Here is a 24,589-nt window from a genome sequence, read left to right as displayed (position 1 = left end):
CAATACATCTTGTAGATGGTACACACTGCAGCCACGGTACGCCGGTGGTGGAGGGAGTGAGTGTTTAAGGTGGTGGATGGGGTGCCAATCAAGCGGGCTGCTTTGTCCTGGATGATGGCGAGCTTCTTGAGTGTTGTTGGAGCTGCACTCATCCAGGCAAGTGGAGAGTATTCCATCACACTCCTTACTTGTGCCTTGTAGATGGTGGAAAGGCTTTGGGGAGTCAGGAGGTGAGACACTCGCTGCAGAATACCTAGCCTCTGGCCTGCTCTTGTTACCACAGTATTTATTTGGCTGGTCCAGTTCAGTTTCTGGTCAATGGTGACCCCCAGGATGTTGATGGTGGGGGATTCGGCAATGGTAATGTAGTTGAATGTCAAGGGGCGGTGGTTAGGCTCTCGCTTGTTGGAGATAGTCATTGCCTGGCACTTGTGTGGCGCAAATGTTACCTGCCACTTATCAGCCCAAGCCTGAACGTCGTCCAGGTCTTGTTGGATGCGGGCATGGACTGCTTCATTATCTGAGGAGTTGTGAATGGCACTGAACACCGTGCAGTCATCAGCGAACATACCCATTTCTGACCTTATGTTGGAGGGAAGGTCATTGATGAAGCAGCTGAAGATGGTTGGGCCTAGGACACTGCCCTGAGGAACTCCTGCAGCAAAGTCCTGGTGCTGTGATGATTGACCTCCAACCATCACAACCATCTTCCTTTGTGCTAGGTTTGACTCCAGCCAGTGGAGAGTTTTCCCCCGATTCCCATTGACTTCAGTTTTACTAGGGCTCCTTGATGCCACACTCGGTCAAAAGCTGCTTTGATGTCAAGGGCAATCACTCTCACCTCACCTCTGGAATTCAGCTACTTTGTCCATGATTGGACCAAGGCTGTAATGAGGTCTGGAGCTGAGTGGTCCTGGCAGAACCGAAACTGGGCATCAGTGAGCAGGTTATTGGTGAGTAAGTGTCACTTGATAGCACTGTCAATGACACCTTCCATCACTTTGCTGATGATTGAGAGTAGACTGATGGGGCGGTAATTGGCCGGATTGGATTTGTCCAGCTTTTTGTGGACAGGACATACCTGGGCAGTTTTCCACATTGTCGAATAGATACCAGTGTTGTAGCTGTACTGGAACAGCTTAGCTAGAGGCGCGGCTAGTTCTGGAGCACAAGTCTTCAGCACCACAGCCGGGATGTTGTCGGGGCCCATAGCCTTTGCTGTATCCAGTGCGCTCAGCCATTTCTTGATATCACATGGAGTGAATCGAATTGGCTGAAGATTGGCTTCTGTGATGGTGGGGACCTCAGGAGGAGGCCAATATGGATCATCCACTCGGCACTTCTGGCTGAAGATGGTTGCAAATGCTTCAGCCTTGTCTTTTGCACTCACTTGCTGGGCTCCACCATCATTGAGGATGGGGATATTCATGGAGCTTCCTCCTCCCGTTCGTTGTTTAATGGTCCACCACCATTCACGACTGGATGTGGCAGGACTGCAGACCTTTGATCTGATCCGCTGATTGTGAGATCACTTAGCCCTGTCTATAGCATGCTGCTTCCACTTTTTAGTGGTCCTGTGTTGCAGCTTCCCCAGGTTGGCACCTCATTTTTAGGTACGCCTGGTGCTGCTCCTGGCATGCTCTTTTACACTCCTTATTGAACCAGGGTTGGTCCCCTGGCTTGATGATAATAGTAGAGTGAAGGATATGCCAGGCCATGAGGTTAGATTGTGGTGGAATATAATTCTGCTGCAGCGCCTCATGGATGCCCAGTTTTGAGCTGCTTGATCTGTTCTGAATCCATCCCATTTAGCACTGTGGTAGTGCCATACAACACGATGGAGGCTGTCCTTAGTGTGAAAGTGGGACTTCATCTCCACAATGACTGTGCAGTGGTCACTGCTACCAATGCTGTCATGGACAGATGCATCAGCGACAGGTAGATTGGTGAGGACGAGGTCAAATAGGTTTTTCCCTCGTGTTGGTTCTCTCACCACCTGTCGCAGGCCCAGACTGGCAGTTATGTCCTTCATGACTCGGCCAACTCAGTCAGTAGTGGTGCTACTGAACCACTCTTGGTGATGGACATTGAAGTCCCCCACCCAGAGTACATTCTGTGCCCTTGCTATTCTCAGTCCTTTTCCAAGTGGTGTTCAACATGGAGGAGTATCCTTGCCCATGCTTGATCTGAAGCCATGAGACTTCGTGGGGTCCGGAATCAATGTTGAGGACTCCCAGGGCCACTCCTTCCCGACTGTATACCACTGGTGGGTAGTCCTGCCGGTGGAACAGGACATACCCAGGGATGGTGATGGAGGAGTTTGGGACATTGGCTGAAAGGTATGATTCTGTGAGTATGACTATGTCAGGCTGTTGCTTGACTAGTCTGTGGGACAGCTCTCCCAATTTTGGCACAAGTCCCCAGATGTTGGTGAGGAGGACTTTGCAGGATCGACTGGGCTGGGTGTGCCATTGTCGTGTCTGTAGCCGGTGCCAAGGTCGATGCCGGGTGGTCCATCCAGTTTTATTCTTATTAATGTGTTTCATAGCGGTTTGTTACAACTGAGTGGCTTGCTAGGCCATTTCAGAGGACAGCTAAGAGTCAACCACATTGCTGTGGTCTGGAGTCACATATAAGCCAGACCAGGTAAGGACGGCAGATTTCCTTCCCTAAAGGACGTTAGTGAACCAGATGGGTAAAATAAAATGAGCCAAACCCAACCAACATCAAGTCCTAATAACCAGTATGTACATAGTGCATCCTCTTCAACGCCGAAGAAGGCATGAGTGTGATGACCAAGTAGTGTAAGTACTTTGAGATTTGTCCAAAACCACTCCAAACACAACAAAAGACCACCATTGCTGACACAAGAAACAAACTCTACTTAAACTTCTTTTATTTTTAAACTAAATATGTATCTATTATAGTGCAATTAAAAATTGTGAGTAGTCTCAGAATTCCAAAGGTACTTCGCCTGTAGGTGGCGCTGAGAACGCTGCATTATGTGCCTCGATTACAACGGGACAGTAGCTAACGTTACATGACAGCCCCAAACTACCCTGAGTAATCCACTTGGAGCTCCTTTCTTTAAAAAAAAGTCATGATTGTGGCCTCCCAAAAGCCTGGAAACTGAGCAAACAATATTACAAAACAACCTGTGCAATCTGAATTCAAAGAGCCATATCTTCTGAGCGAAAGGAAATGTACAGAAACAAAGATAGGTCTGCCAGAGTTCATCCCCAGATTGTGTAAAAATGAGTGGAAATGGGGGTGAGGGCGGGTGCTGGCAGAAACACAACTCTCCATCTCTGTGAATCATGAGCGAAAATAGAACAATGTACTGAAGGAGCAAACAAATGTATGCACCCAAATTACTGCAGTTAACACCAAACTTCCATGACTTAAAACAGAATTGATGAAATATAGACGAAAATGTAATTGGCTATTTTGTGCACCCACAAATGAAACTAGAAAATGTTCAACAAATTGAATAAAGTAAAATATTACCATTTTAACTACACTATATACTGTACTATTTTGCATGAATTGTACCGATAGACAAGACTCAGCCTGGATACATGTTTCACTTGAGCTTTCCCCAAATCCCATGGGAACCTTAAAGCAAGTGTTGCTAAAAGTCTTTGCGGTGCTGGACGGCAGCCATGGGTTGATGGATTAGAGAACTGTAGCGGAATATTCCAATTTGCCATGTATGCTACTCCCTCCCTCCCCTTCCCCTCCCCCAAGACAGTTTCATTTACAGTCCAGCCCAATTCCCCTTCTCTTTCTCGCCCAGCACAATGGAGTCTGTGCCCGCTTTCAGACTGAAATCCTGGATGCCAAAAGCCCGAATCTTCGCCGTCTTCTCATGCATGCTGGTCTGCCTGGCCGCGTTATGTGTCCTGCAGTTCAAACTGTTCAAACACAAAAACAAAGACTTCTATTCTTTCCAAGTCCTGAATTCCAAAGGGAAACTCGTCTCCTTGGAAAAATACAGAGGCAAAGTGAGTTGCATCAGAACCTTGGCTTCTTTGCATTTTTGAACAAGTTAATGCACATTAATAGTTTTTTTATACAGGACAGTATGTAATTTAGGCATTTGCTTATATTCTAAAACTGTATATGTTTACAGTGCGTATGACTGAATTGTGTGAATGAAATTAATGTCTGCATTTCATCCTAGTCCCACCCAAAAACTTAACTTTTACTTTGTTAACACGGTTTATCTTTTTTTTGTACTAGTTAAAATGATCCCATTCTCCTTTCGGATCGATTGCCGTGCATTGGCAGCGGTTATTGCTCTTAACGTGTTGGCCTGTTTGTGCATCAGTACTGAGTGGAGGCGTTTTTGTGCTACGTCCCTACAGGGTTCTCTGGTTGTAAACGTGGCGAGTAAATGTGAGCATACGGAGAAGAACTACCGGGGCCTGCAGGAGCTGCAGAGAGAGCTCGGGCCCATGCACTTCAACGTGCTGGCATTCCCCTGCAACCAGTTCGGAAAATCCGAGCCCGGCAGTAACGCCCATATCGACAGCTTCTCTAAAACAAATCACGGAGTCACTTTCCCCATTTTCGGCAAGATCAAAGTGTTAGGGAACGAGAGCGAGCCTGCATTCCGATATCTCATAGGTAAGATAACTTAGATTGTTTTATTTTCCCTTACCAAAACTTGTCTTAACTTGTGTGTCTATATTTACGTTGCGTGAAGAGCTTAAAAGCAATCATTTAATTACACATTTCCTTCACCTATCCACAAATGATCTTAATTTAAACAATTTTTTTATTTCTGTGTTGTATTTATGGGCATAGCTGTGCAAAACCAATGTACAGGTATTGAACTTTCAATTCCATCTGACCTTGCAAGGCCCAACAGCGCTCGCCTTTATTACAGAGTAAATCTGACAGCAACTTCCGGCGTCCGCAGATGCGCATTTTAACGCGTAAATCTGGAGGTTGCTGTCAGAGATACCCCGCTCCTCCACAAGGGTGCACTGTAACAGTCCTCGCTGATAGACGCAATGCTGAAATCAATGGCCCGGATTTTGCGATGGTAATGACAGCGAATCTGTCAGCATTCGCCGTCATTACCCCTCTGAAACTGACCGTAACTTCAGGATTATCGCATGCGCAGATAAAGGTGGTTGCGCTGTAGAACTCCGCACAGCCGACAATCCGTTGAAATCACATATAAAGACGAAAACTTCCCCTTTCACGATGGAATATCGCTGTTAAAACCCCATAAACTTTAAGCTTTGTTGAAAGAGGTGTAACTGGGTTTTTAATCGGCGTACTGATTGCTCAACAATCGTTATGGCCCTGTAAAACTAATTTTATATTTGTGGAATGTCAAATTTTTTCATTAATATGATTAAGAATTACAAGTTTTTAATATAATTTTTTTAAAGTTTGTTTATATTTCAACTTCTACTTTAATCATATGTGTATGTCCCAATCTTTATTTTGATCTCTGCAAAATTTATAAAAAGTAAATTAGAATCTGTGCATTTTACTTCCTGGTTTGCTGTCTGTGAGAATTCTTCAATGTCATTGACTGTTTAGCCAGCTTGATGACATCACTGTTGCTGGACGCTTAGGATTGGCTTGATTTTGCACCAGATTCAAACAAAGATCGGGAGAGCTGAACTTCATGCCACAGAGATCGCTAGATCTTTGTGGGCAGCTTTCTTCGAGGACAGCGGCGAGCACTGTCGCTTCGCCGTTGACCGCAAAATCCGGGCCAATATAACGGTGTGAAGTTGGGCCACTTACCTAATAGTTACCCACTAAACACGCCAGAGTGAAAGTTAGAGCAGGTGCATTCAGGAGTAAATTCATTTTTAACGGCGTGATAAATTATAATTACTGCTGAATAACCTATCTGGCCCTGAAAATTAATTTTAACAAGTGTGGAGTCTCATTCGTTCAGAATTTAAATAGTGTTGGAGATTTTTTTTAAATTAAAATAATTTTTTTGTCTATTTCTTATCTCTTTCTCTGAATCCCCTATTTCTTTCCCAGTCTTTATTTCACTTTCTGTACATGATTTAAATCTAATTCCTGGTTTATACTTCCTGGTTTAGACTCTGCAGGCTGAATTTTGCCGGCGCTCAGAGTGCGGGTTTGGAGGCGGGTCTGCTGTCAAAATCACAAAGATTGACAGCGGGTCGGTATCCTGCTGTAAACCCGCCTCCTTGTCAGTTTCCCAAGTGTCGGGTCTGTCATCCCTGAACAGACCCGACACCAAGCGGCAGGTCAGCCAATTTAGATAGTTAAAAGCTTATTAAAAGGTAGTTAAGAACCATTTTCCCATGTACTTACCATTTTACCAGGTTTTCAACGAGGTTCCCGGAGAGTGGCTATCATATCAGGTAAGTATGTTGGGTTCTCAATGGCTGTGGATTGCTGTGAATAGGTGAAAGCTGCAAAAGTGGTATCAAACCTACCATTTCACAGCTGTTCACTTCCCAATCTTAGAAGCTGGTGCATTAATGATTTGGAACCCACTTTTGAGTGTGATGCACTTTTGAAGTGCTTGGAGTAATCTCTCTATCCACTGTCACCTCCTTGGAACAACCTATCTCAACATTGACAGATTACTTAGTATCATAGAAAGTTACAGTATGGAAGGAGGCCATTTCAGCCCATCGTGTCCGCGCCGGCCAACAAAGAGCTATCCAGCCTAATCCCACTTCCCAGCTCTTGGTCCGTAGCCCTGCAGGTTACAGCATCCCAAGTGCATAGCCAAGTACTTTTTAAATGTGGTTAGGGTTTCTGCCTCTACCACCCTTTCAGGCAGTGAATTCCAGACTTCTGTCATCTCAACCTCACCTGCCATCTATTCCATCAGCATCGGTGCCCTTGAAAAAATCTCACCTTGTTCCTCAGAATCCCAACACGATCAACCCCAACACCAGCATCACCGGGTACACCAGCAGCACCAACATCCACACCAACCTTCTCCGCAATCAACTGATGTTGCACTGGACACAGGGCATCATCACCCGTGCACATTGCTGCCCGGGACGCTAGCAATGGCCTCACCATGTCCAGATTTGCTTCACTTAACACTGAACACCCTGGCTGCCACATGATGTGCCAGATTGGCACCACCCCACACCAGCACCATAAAGCATCCCTACAAGATCCAAGCCATGCCTTTCACACTCATCACCATTGGTTTGGGGGGTGGGGGACATTATGTCTCACCATTCACTGGAACTCACTAAGACACGTTCAAAGGTGCACACAAATCTGTCCCAAGAAGGCAAAGTGGTGACAATAAGGTTTTCAATGCTTGACAACACAATAACAAAGTTTACACAAACATTGGCTAAAACACCCAAGTGCCTACCCTTGTGTGTTGTTAGTTGGTATGATTGGACTAGGATGAGGGTGAGTGTGAGGGGTGGCTAATGAGATGGAGAAGTGATAATGTAGATAGAGAGGGATGGGTGGAGGTGCAAGGTAAGTTGGTGTGAGTAGAGTCATAGAGTTATACAGCACAGAAAGAGGCCCTTCGGCCCATCGCGTCCGCACCGGCCATCAAGCCCTGTCTAATCTAATCCCATTTTCCAGCATTTGATCCGTAGCCTTGTATGCTATGGCATTTCAAGTGCTCATCCAAATGCTTCTTGAATGTTGTGAGGGTTCCTGCCTCTACCACCCTTTCAGGCAGTGAGTTCCAGATTCCAACCACCCTCTGGGTGAAAAAGTTTTTCCTCAAATCCCCTCTAAACCTCCTGCCCCTTACCTTGAATCTATGCCCCCTTGTTATTGACCCCTCTACTAAGGGGAAAAGTTCCTTTCTATCTACCCTATCTATGCCCCTCATAATTTTGTATACCTCAATCAGGTCCCCCCTCAGCCTTCTCTGCTCCAAGGAAAACAACCCCAGCCTGTCCAGTCTTTCTTCATAGCTGAAGCGCTCCAGCCCAGGTAACATCCTGGTAAATCTCCTCTGCACCCTCTCCAAAGCAATCACATCCTTCCTATAGTGTGGCGACCAGAACTGCACACAGTACTCCAGCTGTGGCCTTACCAGCGTTTTGTACAGCTCCATCATAACCTCCCTGCTCTTATATTCTATGCCTCGGCTAATGAAGGCAAGTATCCCATATGCCTTTTTAACTACCTTATCCACCTGTTCTGCTGCCTTCAGGGATCTATGTACATGCACACCAAGGTCCCTCTGGTCCTCTGTCTTTCCTAGGGTCTTACCATTCATTGTGTATTCCCTTGCCTTGTTAGTCCGTCCAAAATGCATCACCTCACACTTTTCAGGGTTAAATTCCATTTGCCACTGTTCCGCCCATCTGACCAACCCATCTATATCGTCCTGTAGCCTGAGGCTTCCCTCCTCGCTATTTACCACCCCACCAATTTTCGTGTCATCTGCGAACTTACTGATTATACCTTTTACATTCACATCCAAATCATTAATGTAGACCACAAGCAGCAAGGGACCCAGCACCGATCCCTGCGGTACCCCACTGGACACAGGCTTCCAGTCACTAAAACAACCTTCCACCATCACCCTCTGCCTTCTGCCACTAAGCCAGTTTTGGATCCAATGTGCCAAGGCACCCTGGATCCCATGGGCTCTTACCTTCCTGACCAGTCTCCTATGCGGGACTTTATCAAAAGCCTTACTGAAACCCATGTAAACCACATCCACTGCACTACCCTCATCCACACACCTAGCCACCCCCTCGAAAAATTCAATCAAATTGGTCAGACATGGTCTTCCCTTGACAAAGCCATGCTGGCTATCCCTAATTAATCCTTGCCTCTCCAAGTGGAGACTAATTCTGTCCCTCAAAATGTTTTCCAATAATTTCCCTACCACTGATGTTAGGCTCACTGGCCTGTAATTCCCTGGTTTATCCCTACTACCCTTCTTGAATAATGGTACTACGTTAGCTGTTCTCCAGTCCTCTGGCACATCCCCTGTGGCCAGAGAGGTTCTGAAAATTTGTGTCAGAGCCCCTGCAATCTCCTCCTTTGCCTCACATAGTAACCTGGGATACATCTCGTCTGGGCCTGGGGATTTATCCACTTTTAAGCCTGCTAAAACCGCTAGTACCTCCTCCCTCTCAATGCTAATATGTTCAACTATATCACAGTCCCCCTGCCCGATTTCTATGTCCACATCGTCCTTCTCCATCGTGAACACAGATGCAAAAAATTCATTTAAAACCCCACCTACATCTTCTGACTCTACACACAGCTTGCCACTTTGGTCCCTAATGGGCCCTACTCTTTCCCTAGTTATCCTCTTGCCCTTAATATACTTATAAAACACCGTAGGATTTTCCTTTATTTTGCTCGGCAGTGTTATTTCATGGCCCCTCCTCGCTCTCCTAATTTCTTTTTTAAGTATCCCCCTGCACTTTTTATACTGCTCTAGGGCTTCCTCTGTCTTTAGTCCTTTTTATCTGCCAAAAGCCCCCCTTTTTTTCCTAATCCATTCTCGTATATCCCTTGACATCTAAGGTTCCCTGGGCTTGTTGGTCCCACCCTTGACCTTTACGGGAACATGTTGCCATTGTACTCTCTCAATTTCCTTTCTGAAAGACACCCATTGCTCCGATGTGGATTTTCCTTCAAGTAGCTGATCCCAGTCCACATTGGCCAGATCCTGCCTTATCATATTAAAATCGGCCTTCCCCCAATTTAGAACCTTTATTTCCGGTCCATCCTTGTCCTTTTCCATGACTACCTTAAATCTCACCGAATTATGGTCACTGTCACCAAAGTGCTCACCTACTAACACTTCTACCACTTGCCTGGCCACATTCCCTAGAATTAGGTCCAGTACCGCCCCCTCTCTTGTGGGACTTTCTACATGCTGGCTCAAAAAGCTCTCCTGGATGCACTTTAAGAATTCTGCACCCTCTAAGCCTTTCACACTCTGACTATCCCAGTTAATATTGGGGAAGTTGAAATCCCCCACTATAATTACCATATTATTTGCACACTTCTCTGAGATTTGCCTACATATCTGTTCCTCTATCTCCCCCTGGCTGTTTGGGGGCCTATAGTACACTCCCAGCAAAGTGCTAGCCTCCTTTTTGTTTTTAAGTTCAACCCATATGGCCTCATTAGAGGAACCTGTTAATATATAATCCCTCCTTACAGCAGTAATTGACTCCTTAATTAATGTTGCGACACCCCCTCCTCTTTTACCCCCCCCCCCGTCTCGCCTGAAGATTCTATACCACGGAATATTGAGCTGCCAGTCTTGCCCCTCCCTCAACCATGTCTCCGTGATAGCAACAATATCATACTCCCATGTGTTCATCAACAACTTCAGTTCATCCACCTTATTCGTAAGACTCCTTGCATTAAAATAAATGCCATTTAGTCTTGCCCTACTCCCTTGTGCCGTTACATATTTGCTCTGCCTTCCAGTCTGACTTGTTTTTTCCTCTATATTTGGCTGTACATCACCCCCTATTATAGCTCCACTCTGTATCCCATCCCCCTGCCAAGTTAGTTTAAACCCCCCCCGAACAGTACTAGCAAACCTCCCCGCAAGCATATTTGTCCCGTTCTGGTTCAGGTGCAACCCGTCCGACTTGTACAAGTCCCACCTTCCCCAGAAGCAGGCCCAGTGATCCAGGAAACTAAAGCCCTCCCTCCTGCACCAACTCTTTAGCCACGCATTCATCTGCTCTATCCTCCTATTCCTATACTCACTAGCACGTGGCACTGGGAGTAATCCAGAGATTACAACCTTTGAGGTCCTGCTCTTTAATCTGCTACCTAGCTCCCTAAATTCTTGCTGCAGGACCTCATCCCTCTTCCTACCCATGGCATTGGTCCCAATGTGAACCACGACCTCTGACTGTTCACCCTCCCCCTTCAGAATGCCCTGCAGCCGTTCAGTGACATCCTTGACCCTGGCACCAGGGAGGCAACAAACCATCCTGGAGTCACGTCTACGGCCACAGAAACGTCTATCTGTTCCCCTTACGATAGAATCCCCTACCACTATTGCTCTCCCACTCTTTTTCCTCCCTTCCTGAGCAGCAGAAGCACCCCTGGTGCCAGGAAGTTGGCTGCTGCTGCCTTCCTCTGGTAAGTCATCCCCCTCAACAGTATCCAAATCGGTATACCTGTTTGAGAGGGGGATGGCCACAGGGGTCCCCTGCACTACCTGCCTGCTCCTACTGCTCCGCCTGATGGTCACCCATTTCCCTTCTGCCTGTGCAGCCCTTACCTGCGGTGTGACCAACTCACTAAACGTGTTATTCGCGACCCTCTCAGCATCGTGAATGCTCCAAAATTCATCCATCCACAGCTCCAGCGCCGCAATGCGGTCTGCTAGTAGCTGCAGCTGGATACATTTCTGGCACACATGGTCATCAGGGACACAGGCAGCGTCCCTGAATTCCCACATAGAACAAGAGGAGCATAACACGGGGCTGGGCTGTCCTGACATGACTTACCCTTTAATTAATTTAAATTAATTCAATACCACCAATTAAAGATATACACTAGGGCGCTTGTATGGTTTACCAACAGACCCCGCTACACCAGAAAGACCTTAGTGTTGTATCCGTGTGTTAATGGAGACACGGAATGCAGGAGTTGGTTTAACAGGTGTTTACTGAACAAAGTCTGGAGGTGAACTAAAAGATACAAGACGCTATACAGGCTTATATACCCGAGTGGTCACTACCGGTATTACAGTACACAGGGGCTCTTAAAGGTACATACACTACACTTAGCAACTATAAACCACAGAGTTAAAGTTTAAAAAATAGAGAAATACTCACCAACCAATCACTTACCTGCTCCCTGGTGACGTCACACTCTGATTACCTTTTACCTCTCTCCCCGCTGCTGAGTTGGTCGGGCCTCACTGCTGCTCTCCCCCAGGTCCAGCCGCTGTGGTCGGGCCTCGCTGCTGCCGCCGGTTTTTAAACTGCCGCCTTGCTGCTGCTCTCCTCCAGGTCCAGCCGCTGTGGTCGGGCCTCGCTGCTGCCGCCGGTTTTTAAACTGCCGCCTCGCTGCTGCTCTCCCCCAGGCCCAGCCGCTGTGGTCGGGCCTCGCTGCTGCCGCCGGTTTTTAAACTGCCGCCTCGCTGCTGCTCTCCCCCAGGTCCAGCCGCTGTAAGGAGTTGCAGGAGTCGGGTAAGGAAGGCAGAGTGATGGGGATGTGATGAGTGGCAAAGGAGGATGAGGTTAAGTGTGGCTTTGCAGTAATGCTTCGTTATCTACTGAGATCATTGAAAGGTTTGCGCCACTGCAGCCTGGTCCTCCTGACGACATCCCCGCTGTGTCCTCCTGTGCAATGTGCAACCAGGCTGCATTGGTGTCCTGGGGAGGTGTCTTCCGCCCATTGGAAGGGAACCTCTCTGCGTGCTGTGATTCCCTCAGTCATTTGGAACAAGCATATGGAGGGAGTCATGGGAGAGCCTGGGTGCAGCCTTACACCTTTGTGAAGTGCTTGTCAGTGTTTGCAGCACCTCAATGCTGAAGAACACTGACAGCAGAACTATCAAAATCAATTTGGACATTGCCCCTTCAAGGAAACCGGCTGAGGACGCATCATCAAATGAAGTCATCAGACCTGCTTCCTATTAATTAGCCGGGCACCTTGCAGGGCGGGCTTAAGAAGTCCAATCAACATAAAATCTTGTTGGAGGCTGGGATTGAGACAGATGTGAGGTCCCCACATGCCACGGACGTCGCCCGCCATGGACCCGCCAAGGTTGGAAAAATCCAGCCCTGCGTGGCTCAGTGAGGATTCTTCAATCTGATTGGTTGAAGAGCCTTGCTGTTGCTTGTCCTGCTCACACACGCCACTGATCCCCTGTAGAGGGTGTCACGCTGGATCAGGCACTGGATTAGAGGAAATCTATGCTCAAAAGCCCGCAGAAACTTTGTGGGCAGCTTTCCGCATAAAGTAGGGCGAGCACAGTTCCTTCGGCACTGACCACAAAATCCAGGCCCATCTGTTCAGCATTCTCTGCTGCTTCCCCTTTCCCACCATAACAAATCTCCCCCAGGCCCCCTCCCACTCTAGCTCTGAACTCTTGCCTCTCTCTATTCTCTTCCAATCACCTTCCGCCAACTTCAAACTCTTCTCATCCATGAGACTTGCCTCCTGCTCCCTCCACTTCATTTCTATTAAACTCCTGATCACCCAACTTACCTTCTTGACCCCATGTAACCTGATATAGTAGTTCACTCTCCTCGGGCTTTGCCTCTCCCTTTCAAAACTACTATTGTCACACACCTGCTCAAAAAAAACAACCTCAGGACTTTCTGTCTTCACTAACTAGCACCCCATTCCCAACCACTCTTCCTGTCCAATGTCCTTGAACGTGTTCTTGCCACACAGATTTGTGCCCATCACTTCTTGTTTGAATCCCACCAATCAGATTTCCACTTCTCCCATAGTATTGAAACAGCCCTAACTTAAGTGACAAATGATATCATCTGTAACTGTGACCAAGGTGCACTATCCCTCCGCAGCCTTTGATATGGTTGACCACACCAGCCTCCTCCAACACCTTTCCTCTGATGTCCAGCTGCATGTGACTGCTGTCGCTTGGTTCCAGTCTTACTATTCGATCACAGTCAGAGCAGGTCTAAAAATGGCTTCAATTCCCATCCTCGCACTGTCACGTCAAGAGATATCCAAAGACCCATCCTTGGCCCCTTCCTCTCGCTCATCTTAATGCTGTCCTTTGAAGGCATCATTGCCAGACCTGGGCTCAACCTCCACATGCACACTGATGACACCCAGTGCTACATCTTTACTGCCTAATCTCTCCTTTGGCTTGGTGTCTGTTTTCTTCATAGCTATGAAGCTCCTTGGGATGTTTTCCACATTAACGGTGAGTTGTTAAAGGTCACCATTGACGGCGGTGCCTTCAGCTGCCTAGACCCTTAGCTCTGGAATTCCCTCCCTCAACCTCTCCGCCTCGCTCTCCTCCTTTAAGACGCTCCTTAAAATCCACCTCTTTGACCAAGCTTTTGGCCACCTGTCGTAATTGCTCATTATGTGGCTCGGTGTCAAATTTTGGCTGATAATTGCTGTTGTGAAGTGCCTTGGGACATTTTATTACGTTAAAGGTGCTATATAAATGCAAGTTGTTGTTGTTCTTTGCCTATTTATATTAAATGGGTTAGCCCCTCTGTTAAAATAGTGGAATGAGGAATTTGGAACAAGCACTTTTTTTTTTTAATTTAGTCGTTCATGGGATGTGGGCGTCACTGGCAAGGCCATCCCTAATTGCCCTTAAGAAGTTGAACCACTGCAGTACTTCTTGGTACAACTAAGTGACTTGCTAGGCCATTTCAGAGGGCAGTTAAGCATCAACTTTGCTGTGGGTCTGGAGTCAGATATAGGCCAGACCAGGTAAAGACAGGAGGTTTCCTTCCCTAAAAGGACATTAGTGAACCAGATGGATTTTTATGACAGTCCGGTAGTTTCATGGTCACCATTACTGATACTAACTTTTTATTCCAGATTTATTTAATTAACTGAATTTAAATTTCCCCACTGCTGCGGTGGGATTTGAACTCACGTCTCCGGATCATTAGTCTAGGCCTCTGGATTACTAGTTCAGTAACATAACCACTATGCTACCGTACCCGGTGCGTTTGGTATTTATACAGGAACATCACTGACAGTAATTTCTTGTTTTAATATTTTTGATGTAATCTGAGAAAAATGTGTCAGAAAACACCATGGTTTAATTTTAATTTATGGGACTGACCTGTTGTATGTTGCAGTCCGTTCTGGAATAACTGCAAAATAGTAAACAGCACGTGCAAAACACCTTAGCAAGACCACAGTGGACCGTGTAGCTTTTGAAATAACTGGCACCTTGAATTTTGTTTTTTTCTGTGCATCTATAATTTAATAAATCAAACTTTCTTCAGCGGCTTGATTAGTATTTTTACCAGTTAATTTGGGTGGGAAGACTCATAAGATCCATCTAAGGGATAGTTAAATCTCTTTCATGATTAAAATAACTCCCATTATTAACACATCCACAGTATTATTTGATTTCAGAACAATAATTAAATCAGTAAATAAATCCTTCATGTACTACTTTAATTCTTACACAACCTGAATGTTGTAAAACTGATGTACTAACAGGAGAAGTATTGGTGGGCCATGAGCTATGAGTTATATCCCACAAGTGTGCTGATCCAACTCAACAACAACAACATTCAGAGCAAACTGTGGACAGCATCATAAATGAGGTATGCAGTCATTTCCTACATCTCCTTTATTGTATACTAGCAGGGGGTGCCCAGCGTTGCCAGGGCAATTTTGGGGCGCGCGGTCTCCCTGCCCCTGTCTGTCAGGCCCGGTGCCGTTGTGATAGCGGCGGTGCGGGGCCTAGCGCTTCAGGCCCGGCCGAGCTCTGGGGCCGAGACGGACCCCAGCTGAGCTCCCCCGCGGATCGCGCGGTTGACAGCCGGCCGCTGCCGATGACCCGCCCGCTGTGTGTAAACTCACCTGTCGCTCCCGGAGTCGCAATGTGGGGGTTTGTTTGGCTGGTGCTGTCCCTGTGGGGATGAAAAAAATGGCAGCGAAGTTTAGGGAGACTGGAGGATTAGGTCCCGCCCGTGACGCACCGATTGGTGAACCATCAGGTCACTGAACTGTAGGATTGGTCAAGCAGCACGTCACTCAACGCTAATGAGAGGTAGGATTGGTCAACCGCTAATGAGCGGAGTTTTGAGGATTTTTGAACGATTTTTGTATACTGTCCGAACAATTTTTGTGTGACCAAAAAGTAAATACGCCTATGAGAGTCGCCTAATGATAAGTTTTCTTTTGATACAAGATATGTGTAGGTACGCTCTATAACTTTTGATTGTATAGCCGGAAAGACAGACGGAAAGAGGGAAAGACGGAAAGAGAGACGGACTGTTTTATATATATAGATTCTATTTATGCCACATGCTAGATAGGTCATTAAAAGGATTTTTAAAAATCTCAGCTGGAAAATAAGCAGGATGGTTTTGCTGACGCCATTGTGAAACTATTTTTATTCTAAATTACAATGTTATCTCCATGAAACACAAACAAAAAACACGGAGACATGTCCCATATGTGACATAAACTGAACTAAATTATTACAGGCCATGGTATATGTCTATGAGATATACTGTGACTCTCACTAAGGATTTTATGCTTCCAGGTGTATCCTTGAAGGATCTGTCTTGCATTGTCCTTTTACACATCAACCGTGGACAGAAATTCCATAGAATAAATATATTTTACGCTAAACAGAGCTAAACATTATTTTGTCTATTTCAATACTGATGTAATGTACAATTCCTGAAAGTATTGAATCTTATTCAAGGATGTTAAATGCAGCAACACGTTGTTGTTACACAGCAACACTTCCCATTGGTCCCATTTGAGCATTGATGAGAGGAGTAACAATTGAATTGCCCTCCCCCCACAACCGCATGTGCTGAATGTTACTTACTGCCCTCCTACTTTTGTTGATCTCTCTACTACTTTTCAATCAGTGAAAATAGTAAGCCTCTTTTAATTAAAACCCATTAGGAGACACTGGGAACCCAAAAATCTAACAAAAGTGTCCCCTTTTCAGAGGGGCACAACTAATAGAAACCCAAATCATAAAAAAAAAGTCAACTTAAATTAATAATGTTGCCACCTCTGCCGACTATACACTCCAGTCCTTGCGGGGCCCACCGGTCGCAGAGGTCCTCAAGTGTATCGGCAGACACAGGGTACTCCTTCGCCAGGGCCACCCAGGCACAGACAAAGCTGCTGGAGAGAGGCAGGCAGCCAGAGCAACCACTCCCATGAGCCGCATCCAACCTAGACTTGTGGATGGCCACCTTGGCCAGGCCCAGGTGCAGACCCATGAGGAGGTCCTTCGACTTGCCCGCCCCCATCCGTACCGGGTGCCAAAGATCAGGAGCGTGGGACTGAAGTGCAGCCCCTTCAAATAGTGGAAGAAGAAATGCAACCTCTTACACGCTGTATAAATGTGGAACACGGACTCATCCAAGCCGCAAAAGTTACAGGCAGCCTGGGAGTCCGTGAAATGGCTTAAAAATCTGTTGGATGCTACTGCTCGAAGCAACACTCTCCACCCCAAATCCCTAATGGTGCAGGGGAGGAATCCCACTTGGAGAGCCCTCCATTGGGGCCCTTTGCTGGACGGCAAGATGACACACCACAGCGTGTCCGGATAGAAGACAAGGGCGAGGTTGTGGAGAGTGTTTCGGAGCAGCCAGTACAGGGAATCCTTCTGCGCAGTCTGAAATAGCACGAAGGGAATTTCCAAAAGACGGCGCAAGTTGTGAAAGCTAATGTCAGAAGTGGGATTCGAACCCCCACCCTTAGAAAGTGAGCTGAATGCAACAAACTTTGGTAGGGTAAGGATTAGCAGTCCTTGAGCCTGGGGCCTTAGAGCACTCAGCCATGCAGAAAGCCAGCCTTTTTTTTACTTTTAGAAGAAGTAAAAGGCCAGCTTTACCTTAGCTATGGGCACACTAAATAGTAGGTAATAGTGTGTCGCTCATACTGGACAATCACGCCGACAACAATGAACGGAGCCTAAGTTCATGGTAGATGGGTGTGTTGATGACTAGGCAGGTTGCTATGTTACCAACATTGTCTACCACAAGCCCCACATAACCACATTCCTGAAGAAAGTTCTCCTGTTGATCCCTCTGACATTGCCATTTCTCAAGTCTTGCCTCCATACTGGCACACCGCTGTAGCTCAAAGCCCTTCACTTCTTCTCTTACTTCAGCACGCCATTGCTGACTGTCAGTGGCTAGGGTTTCTCAAGAGTCAACAACCATGTTGCACTGCTTCAAGTGAATCTTCAGTGTGTTCTTATAGAGCTTTTGTTGTCCACCGTGCTTTCTTCTGCCATTCATCAGTTCTCCACAAAGCATCTGCTTCGGCAACTGTATGGCGAATATGTCCAACCCGCTGCTACTGCTCGGGCACACCACTACTGCAAGGGAAAACTGATGCAGGAGCACCTCTTAGACATATTTTCTATTGAGGTATGGAGGTTGGCATTTGCAGCGTTATTCTTCAATGCTGGGACACTAAGAAGCTTGGCAGTACAAAGGTGTTGTATAATGATAGCAGTAATATAAGTCAATACAAGGAATTATAAGCACTTATCCTAAGTAAGACCCAGATAATAAGTTATTTTTGCTATACTTAATTTATTAATTAAATGATGCTGTTTGCAGGAAAGCTGTACTGGATAATATAGACTAAGGAGATCCCCTTGCAGCTTGTCTCTTCAACATTGTTGTCAGTGAGACCACTTTGTTCAGTTTGAGTATTTGACCAATGGCATTATTTAAACTTTTAATGGAACAATTAAAAATAAACTAATTACCTAACTGTGGGAGACTACAGTCTCCCGCGTAAAGAAATAGGCAACACAGCGAGCTACAAGAAATAGGTCTTTACTCCAACTCTCACAATACAGTACTGAATTCGTAAAGCCTGCGAACCTGTGATGACTCACGGATTGGTCACCTGCTGGAACCTGGTTGGTTTTCCTTCTCTCAGCAGCAGGCGAGTCTGAACATGCCCTATTCCTCTCAGCTTGCAACTGTCTTGCGGGGGGAGGGGAATACAGCAGTTAAAAGGGGATTATACAGGTTTATCTACATACACACAGTGTTTCCCCAATGTGGTAACGCCACATATGCCCCCCCAGAATCCTCGTTAACTGTAAAAGTCAGTCTCTGCGGAGGTTTGACCAAACGGCCGTAGCGGCTGTAGTAGCCATCTGGCGTATGAGGAGGGCTGTCTGGGAGGTCGGCCGGTTGGTTCGTCGGCTGGTCTGGCGGCTGGTCTGCCGGTGGGCTGGCTGGACGGGCTGCCGGCGAAGGTGGGGCGGCGGCCGGGAAGTAAGGTTCTGGCGTGTCTTGGTCCTCTTGTGGGGCCGCCGCCAACGCGGGAGGTCTGCCCCGCCGTGGGGGAAGAGCCGGACGAAACGGGAAGCTGAGGTCCAGGTGCGCCGGTTTGAGGCGGTCTACTGAAATAAGGTCCGGCTTCCCGCCGACGTCGATAAGAAAAGCTTTGTCCCCCGTCTCCAATACTGAGAAGGGGCCGGTGTATGGTGCCTGCAGCGGACCTATGTGCGCGTCCCGGCGCACGAAGACGAACTCCGCATGTCGTAAGTCCCGAGGCACGTAGGACGGCTGCGGGCCGTGTTGCGAAGTGGGCACTGGACGGAATTGCTGGGCAACGTCCTGGTGCAGGGACAGCTGTCTGGCGGCCGACCACGGCTCCGTTGTCAGGGGGAGGAAGTCGCCTGGTACTCTGAGCGGTTGGCCGTAGACCATCTCGGCCGCGGAGGCGCGGAGGTCCTCTTTGGGCGCGGTGCGCAATCCCAGGAGGACCCAGGGTAGTTTGTCGATCCAGCTGGTGTCGGCCAGGCTGGCGCGGAGGGAGGCTTTCAAGGAACGATGAAAGCGCTCGCAGAGCCCGTTGGCCTGCGGGTGGTAGGCTGTTGTCCTGTGCAACTTGGTGCCGAGGCCGGCGGTGATGGCATTCCACAAGTGGGAGGTGAACTGGGGGCCTCTGTCCGAGGATATGTCAGTCGGCACGCCGAACCGGGCCACCCATGTCGAGACGAATGCTCGCGCGACGTCGGTTGTGGTGGTGGAGGCGAGGGGAACCGCCTCAGGCCATCTGGTGGTGTGGTCGACGATCGTGAGCAGGTGTGTGAAACCGTGCGATGGCGGCAAGGGGCCTACCAGATCGACGTGGACGTGGTCGAAACGCCTCTCGGGCACCGGGAAACACTCCAATGGCGCCTTGGTGTGCTGCTGGACCTTAGCGCGCTGACACGCCACGCATGTGTTGGTCCAGTCTCTCACATCCTTGTGGAGTCCAGGCCAGACGAACTTGGCGGACACGAGTTTCTGAGACGCACGCATCCCTGGATGTGAGAGGCCGTGGATGATGTCGAAAACTCGCTTGCGCCAGGCGGATGGGACGACCGGCCTAGGCGAGGGGACTGAGACGTCGCACAGGAGGGTTGTGCCGGCTGCGTGGAAGTGGATGTCGGCCAGAGTGAGGCTGGTGGTTGACGTCCTGAGGGCCTGGATCTCCGCGTCGGCGGCCTGGTCTCTCGCCATGCTGGCGCAGTCGACGCCCAGGTGCACTGCGTGGAGCGAGGGTCTTGAGAGGCAGTCGGCCACCAAATTGTCCTTGCCGGTGACGTGGCGGATGTCCATGGTGAACTCCGAGATGAAGTTGAGTTGGCGCTGTTGGCGCGCGGACCAGGGTTCGGTTACTTTGGCCATGGCGAAAGTGAGCGGCTTGTGGTCCACGAATGCGGTGAACGGCCGGCCTTCCAGGAGGAAACGGAAGTGCCGGATTGCCAGGAACAGGGCCAGGAGCTCTCTGTCGAACGTGCTGTAGGCCTGCTCGTTCTTGCGCAGTTGTCGGCTGAAAAATGCCAGTGGCTACCACACGCCTTCGACCCACTGTTGCTGGACAGCGCCAACGGCGTAATCCGAGGCGTCCGTGGTGAGGGCGGTCTTGGCGCCCGGGATGGGGTGGGCCAGTAGTGTGGCGTTGGCCAAGGCGCTTTTGGTCTAATGGAAGGCTGTCGCCATCTCGCTGGACCAGGTGAGTTGCTCTTTGCCCATTTTGCCCCTGGTGGCTTTGTAGAGGGGGCGCATGAGTGAGGCGGCCTTGGGCACGAAACGGTGATAGAAATTGACCATCCCCAAAAATTCCTGCAGCGCCTTGACCGAGGTGGGCTGGGGAAAGTCCGCCACCGCCTGCACCTTGGAAGGTAGGGGAATGGCTCCCCTTGGCGAGATTCTGTGGCCGAGAAAATCAATTTGGGCTGCTCCGAACTGGCATTTGGCCGGGTTGACGATTAGCCCGTGTTGGCTGAGGCGCTGGAAAAGAGAGCGCAAATGCGCGATGTGCTCGGCCTTGCTGGTGCTGGCCACGAGGATATCGTCCAGATAGACGAACAGGAAGCTCAGGTCCCGTAGGACGGAATCCATGAGCCGTTGGAAGGCCTGTGCGGCGTTCTTGAGCCCGAAGGGCATGCGCAGGAACTCGAACAGTCCGAAGGGGGTGATGACCACCGTCTTCTGGACGTCTGCGTGGTGGACGGGGACCTGATGGTAGCCGCGAATCAGGTCGACCTTGGAAAAGACGGACTTTCCTGCTAGGTGTGCTGAGAAGTCTTGGATGTGCAGAATGGGGTATCTATCGGGCGTGGTGGCGTCGTTGAGCCGTCTGTAGTCGCCGCAGGGGTGCCAGCCACCGCCCGGCTTGGGCACAATGTGGAGGGGGGACGACCAGGGGCTGTTCGAGCGGCGGATGATGCCCAGTTTCTCCATTGTGGCGAATTCTTCCTTGGCCACCGCCATCTTAGCTGGGTCCAGGCGTCTGGCTCGGGCGAACACTGGTGGTCCCATAGTGGCGATGTGGTGCTCGACACCATGCTTGGCTGCCGCGGCTGAGAAGGTCGGTTGTGTGAGCCTCGGGAAATCTGCGAGTAGGCGGGCGTAGTCGTCATCCGCCGGGGCAGAGCAGGACCCGACGAGGGCCGGGCTGTTGCTCTGCTGGCAGGCCAGTGAAGCGAAAGTTGCTGCGTCGATCAGGCGCCTGTCGCAGACGTCGACCAGGAGTCCGTGGGCGCAAAGAAAATCGGCGCTCAGCAAGGGATGTGCCACCGAGGCCGTCACGAAATCACACGTAAATCGCTGGCCGTTGAAACAAACCTCGGCCGGTCGCTTTCCAAAAGTAGCGATGGCTGCGCCATTTGCCGCCACGAGGGGTGGGCCGCTGCAGCCTGCCTGGATGTCGAGCTGGGAGGCAGAAATTATGCTGCATTGGGCTCCGGTGTCGCAAAGGAATCTGCGCCCTGAAAGGGAGTCGGTTATGTACAGCAGTTTACCTGCGGTGCCGATGGCCATCGTGGCGGCGGGGGTGCGGTCGAGCGGGCCTAGACGGCGGCGCGGGGCTGGCGCGTTGGGCCGGGCGGCCATCTTGGTTTGATCGAAAGAGCAGGGTGCTCTGCAGCGTTGGGCCTTGTGGCTGAAACGCGCGTGGTAGTAGCATAGTTCTGCGGCCTGGCGTGGCGGCGCGCGCTCGGTGGTGTCGAGGAGCCTCGCGGCTGCACAGCCGAGTTGGGCGACGGCGAAGACTTTGTCCGCGGCGGCTGCCAGTTGTACGCAGTCCGTGATCGGGGACCCCGCGAGGGCAGTCTGTACCTGCTGCGGAAGCAGGCTGAGGAAAAGGGCCCGAAACAAGAAGCACTGCGGTTCAGAGCCCAGGAGCGCAAGCATCCGGCTCATCAACTGGGTCGGGTAGAGTCGGCGAGGCCTGGTAGTGAAAGAAGCCTACGGGCCCTCTCCTCCCCGGACAGGCCGTAAGCCTGCAGCAAGCGGCCCTTAATGGTTGAGTACTTGCCGGTCTGTGATGGGTTCCCCAGCAGGTCGAGAACTTCGGCGGCGGTGGAGCTTGCTAGTGCTGAGACTACGTGGAGGTACCTTTCTTCATCGTCTTGAACCCTGCGAGGGGTGAATTGGGCCTCCGTGTGCGCGAACCAAGCTGGTGCTTGGTGTTCCCAGAAGGTGGGGAGCTTCAAGGACGTGGCGCCGGCCAACATCGGGCTGCTGCTGGTTGCCATCGGGTCGTTGCTGGCCTCTGTAGGGCTACGTGAGTCGGGGGCTTCGGCCGCCGACATTCGGGGTCACCAATGTGGGAGACTACAGTCTCCCGCGTAAAGAAATAGGCAACACAGCGAGCTACAAGAAATAGGTCTTTACTCCAACTCTCACAATACAGTACTGAATTCGTAAAGCCCGCGAACCTGTGATGACTCACGGATTGGTCACCTGCTGGAACCTGATTGGTTTTCCTTCTCTCAGCAGCAGGCGAGTTTGAACATGCCTTATTCCTCTCAGCTTGCAACTGTCTTGCGGGGGGAGGGGAATACAACAGTTAAAAGGGGATTATACAGGTTTATCTACATACACACAGTGTTTCACCTCTTAGACATATTTCCTATTGAGGTATGGAGGTTGGCATTTGCAGCGTTATTCTTCAATGCTGGGACACTAAGAAGCTTGGCAGTACAAAGGTGTTGTATAATGATAGCAGTAATATAAGTCAATACAAGGAATTATAAGCACTTATCCTAAGTAAGACCCAGATAATAAGTTATTTTTGCTATACTTAATTTATTAATTAAATGATGCTGTTTGCAGGAAAGCTGTACTGGATAATATAGACTAAGGAGATCCCCTTGCAGCTTGTCTCTTCAACATTGTTGTCAGTGAGACCACTTTGTTCAGTTTGAGTATTTGACCAATGGCATTATTTAAACTTTTAATGGAACAATTAAAAATAAACTAATTACCTAACAATGTATTTATACTGCAGCCACTAATCTCAAACCAGGCACTACTGGTTTACACCTCTTGTGCATATGCAAACATCTTCTCCCAACGACAAAAGTTTAAGGGGCCAAACTTATGAACGCAAACTACCAGTGGGGATTCTTGTCTGTCAACTGTGCACATTGGGAAGTTCTGGGCTTACTGATCATGATTCTCCATACATATCACATAATAGACTTGTTAGCAAGATTAAAGCTCATGGGATTAAAGGGACAGTGGCAGTGTGGATACAAAATTGGCTAAGGGATGGAAAACAGACTAATGGTGATCAGTTTTTTTAGACTGGAGGGAAGTATACAGTGGTGTTCCACAGGGGTCGGTATTAGGACCACTGCTCTTTTTGATATATATTAATGACTTGGACCTGGATATACAGGGCATAATTTAAAAGGTTTTAGATGACATGAAACTCAGAAATGTAGTAAACAATGAGGAGGATAGTAACAGACTTCAGGAGGACATAGACAGCCTGGTGAAATAGGCAGACACATAGCAGATGAAATTTAGCGCAGAGATGTGTGAAGTGATACATTTTGGTAGGAAGAATGAGGAGAGGCAATATAAACTAAATGATACAGTTTTAAAGGGGGTACAGAAACAGAGTGACCTGGGGATGTATGCACACAAATCCTTGAGGGTGGCAGGACAAGTTGAGAAGGCTGTTAAAAAGACATTTGGGATCCTTGGCTTTATCAATAGAGGCATCGAGTACAAAAGCAAGGAAGTTATGCTAAACCTTTATAAAACACTGGTTCAGCCTCAGCTGGAGTATTGTGTTCAATTCTGGGCACCACACTTTAGGAAGGATGTCAAGGCCTTGGAGAGGGTGCAGAAAAGATTTACTAGAATGATACCAGGGATGAGGGACTTCAGTTACGTGGAGAGACTGGAGAAGCTGGAATTGTTCTCCTTAGCACAAAGAAAGTTAAGAGGAGATTTGATAGAGGTGTTCAAAATCATGAAGAGTTTTGATAGAGTAAATAAGGAGAAACTGTATCCAGTGGCAGGAGGGTCAATAACCAGAGGACACAGATTTCAGGTGATTGGCAAATGAACCAGAGGCGAAATGAGGAAACGTTTCTTTTTACACAGCGACTTGTTGTAATCTGGAATGCTCTGCCTGAAAGGGTGGTGGAAGCAAATTCAATAGTAACATTCAA

General features: G+C 48.7%; 1 protein-coding gene across 1 annotated transcript in view; it reads left to right on the top strand.

Moving 5' to 3' along the window:
- The first annotated feature begins 3,658 nt into the window (after positions 1 to 3,658).
- The window catches only part of LOC147123389 (putative glutathione peroxidase 8-B), a 33,426-nt gene continuing 12,495 nt past the window's right edge, over positions 3,659 to 24,589 (top strand). The window contains exons 1-2 of the mRNA XM_085972255.1: positions 3,659 to 4,004; positions 4,368 to 4,629. Coding sequence (XP_085828381.1) covers positions 3,801 to 4,004; positions 4,368 to 4,629 — 466 coding nt within the window. The 5' untranslated portion in view covers positions 3,659 to 3,800. The remainder of the gene's footprint in view (positions 4,005 to 4,367; positions 4,630 to 24,589) is intronic.

Source organism: Somniosus microcephalus, chromosome 2 (genome assembly GCF_052327205.1).
Source record: "Somniosus microcephalus isolate GS21.2 chromosome 2, FLI_Smic_1.0, whole genome shotgun sequence".
In the NCBI taxonomy this organism is placed as follows: Eukaryota; Metazoa; Chordata; class Chondrichthyes; order Squaliformes; family Somniosidae; genus Somniosus; species Somniosus microcephalus.
Note: the sequence above shows the minus strand (reverse complement) of the source record. Positions and strands in the feature narration are given on the sequence as shown.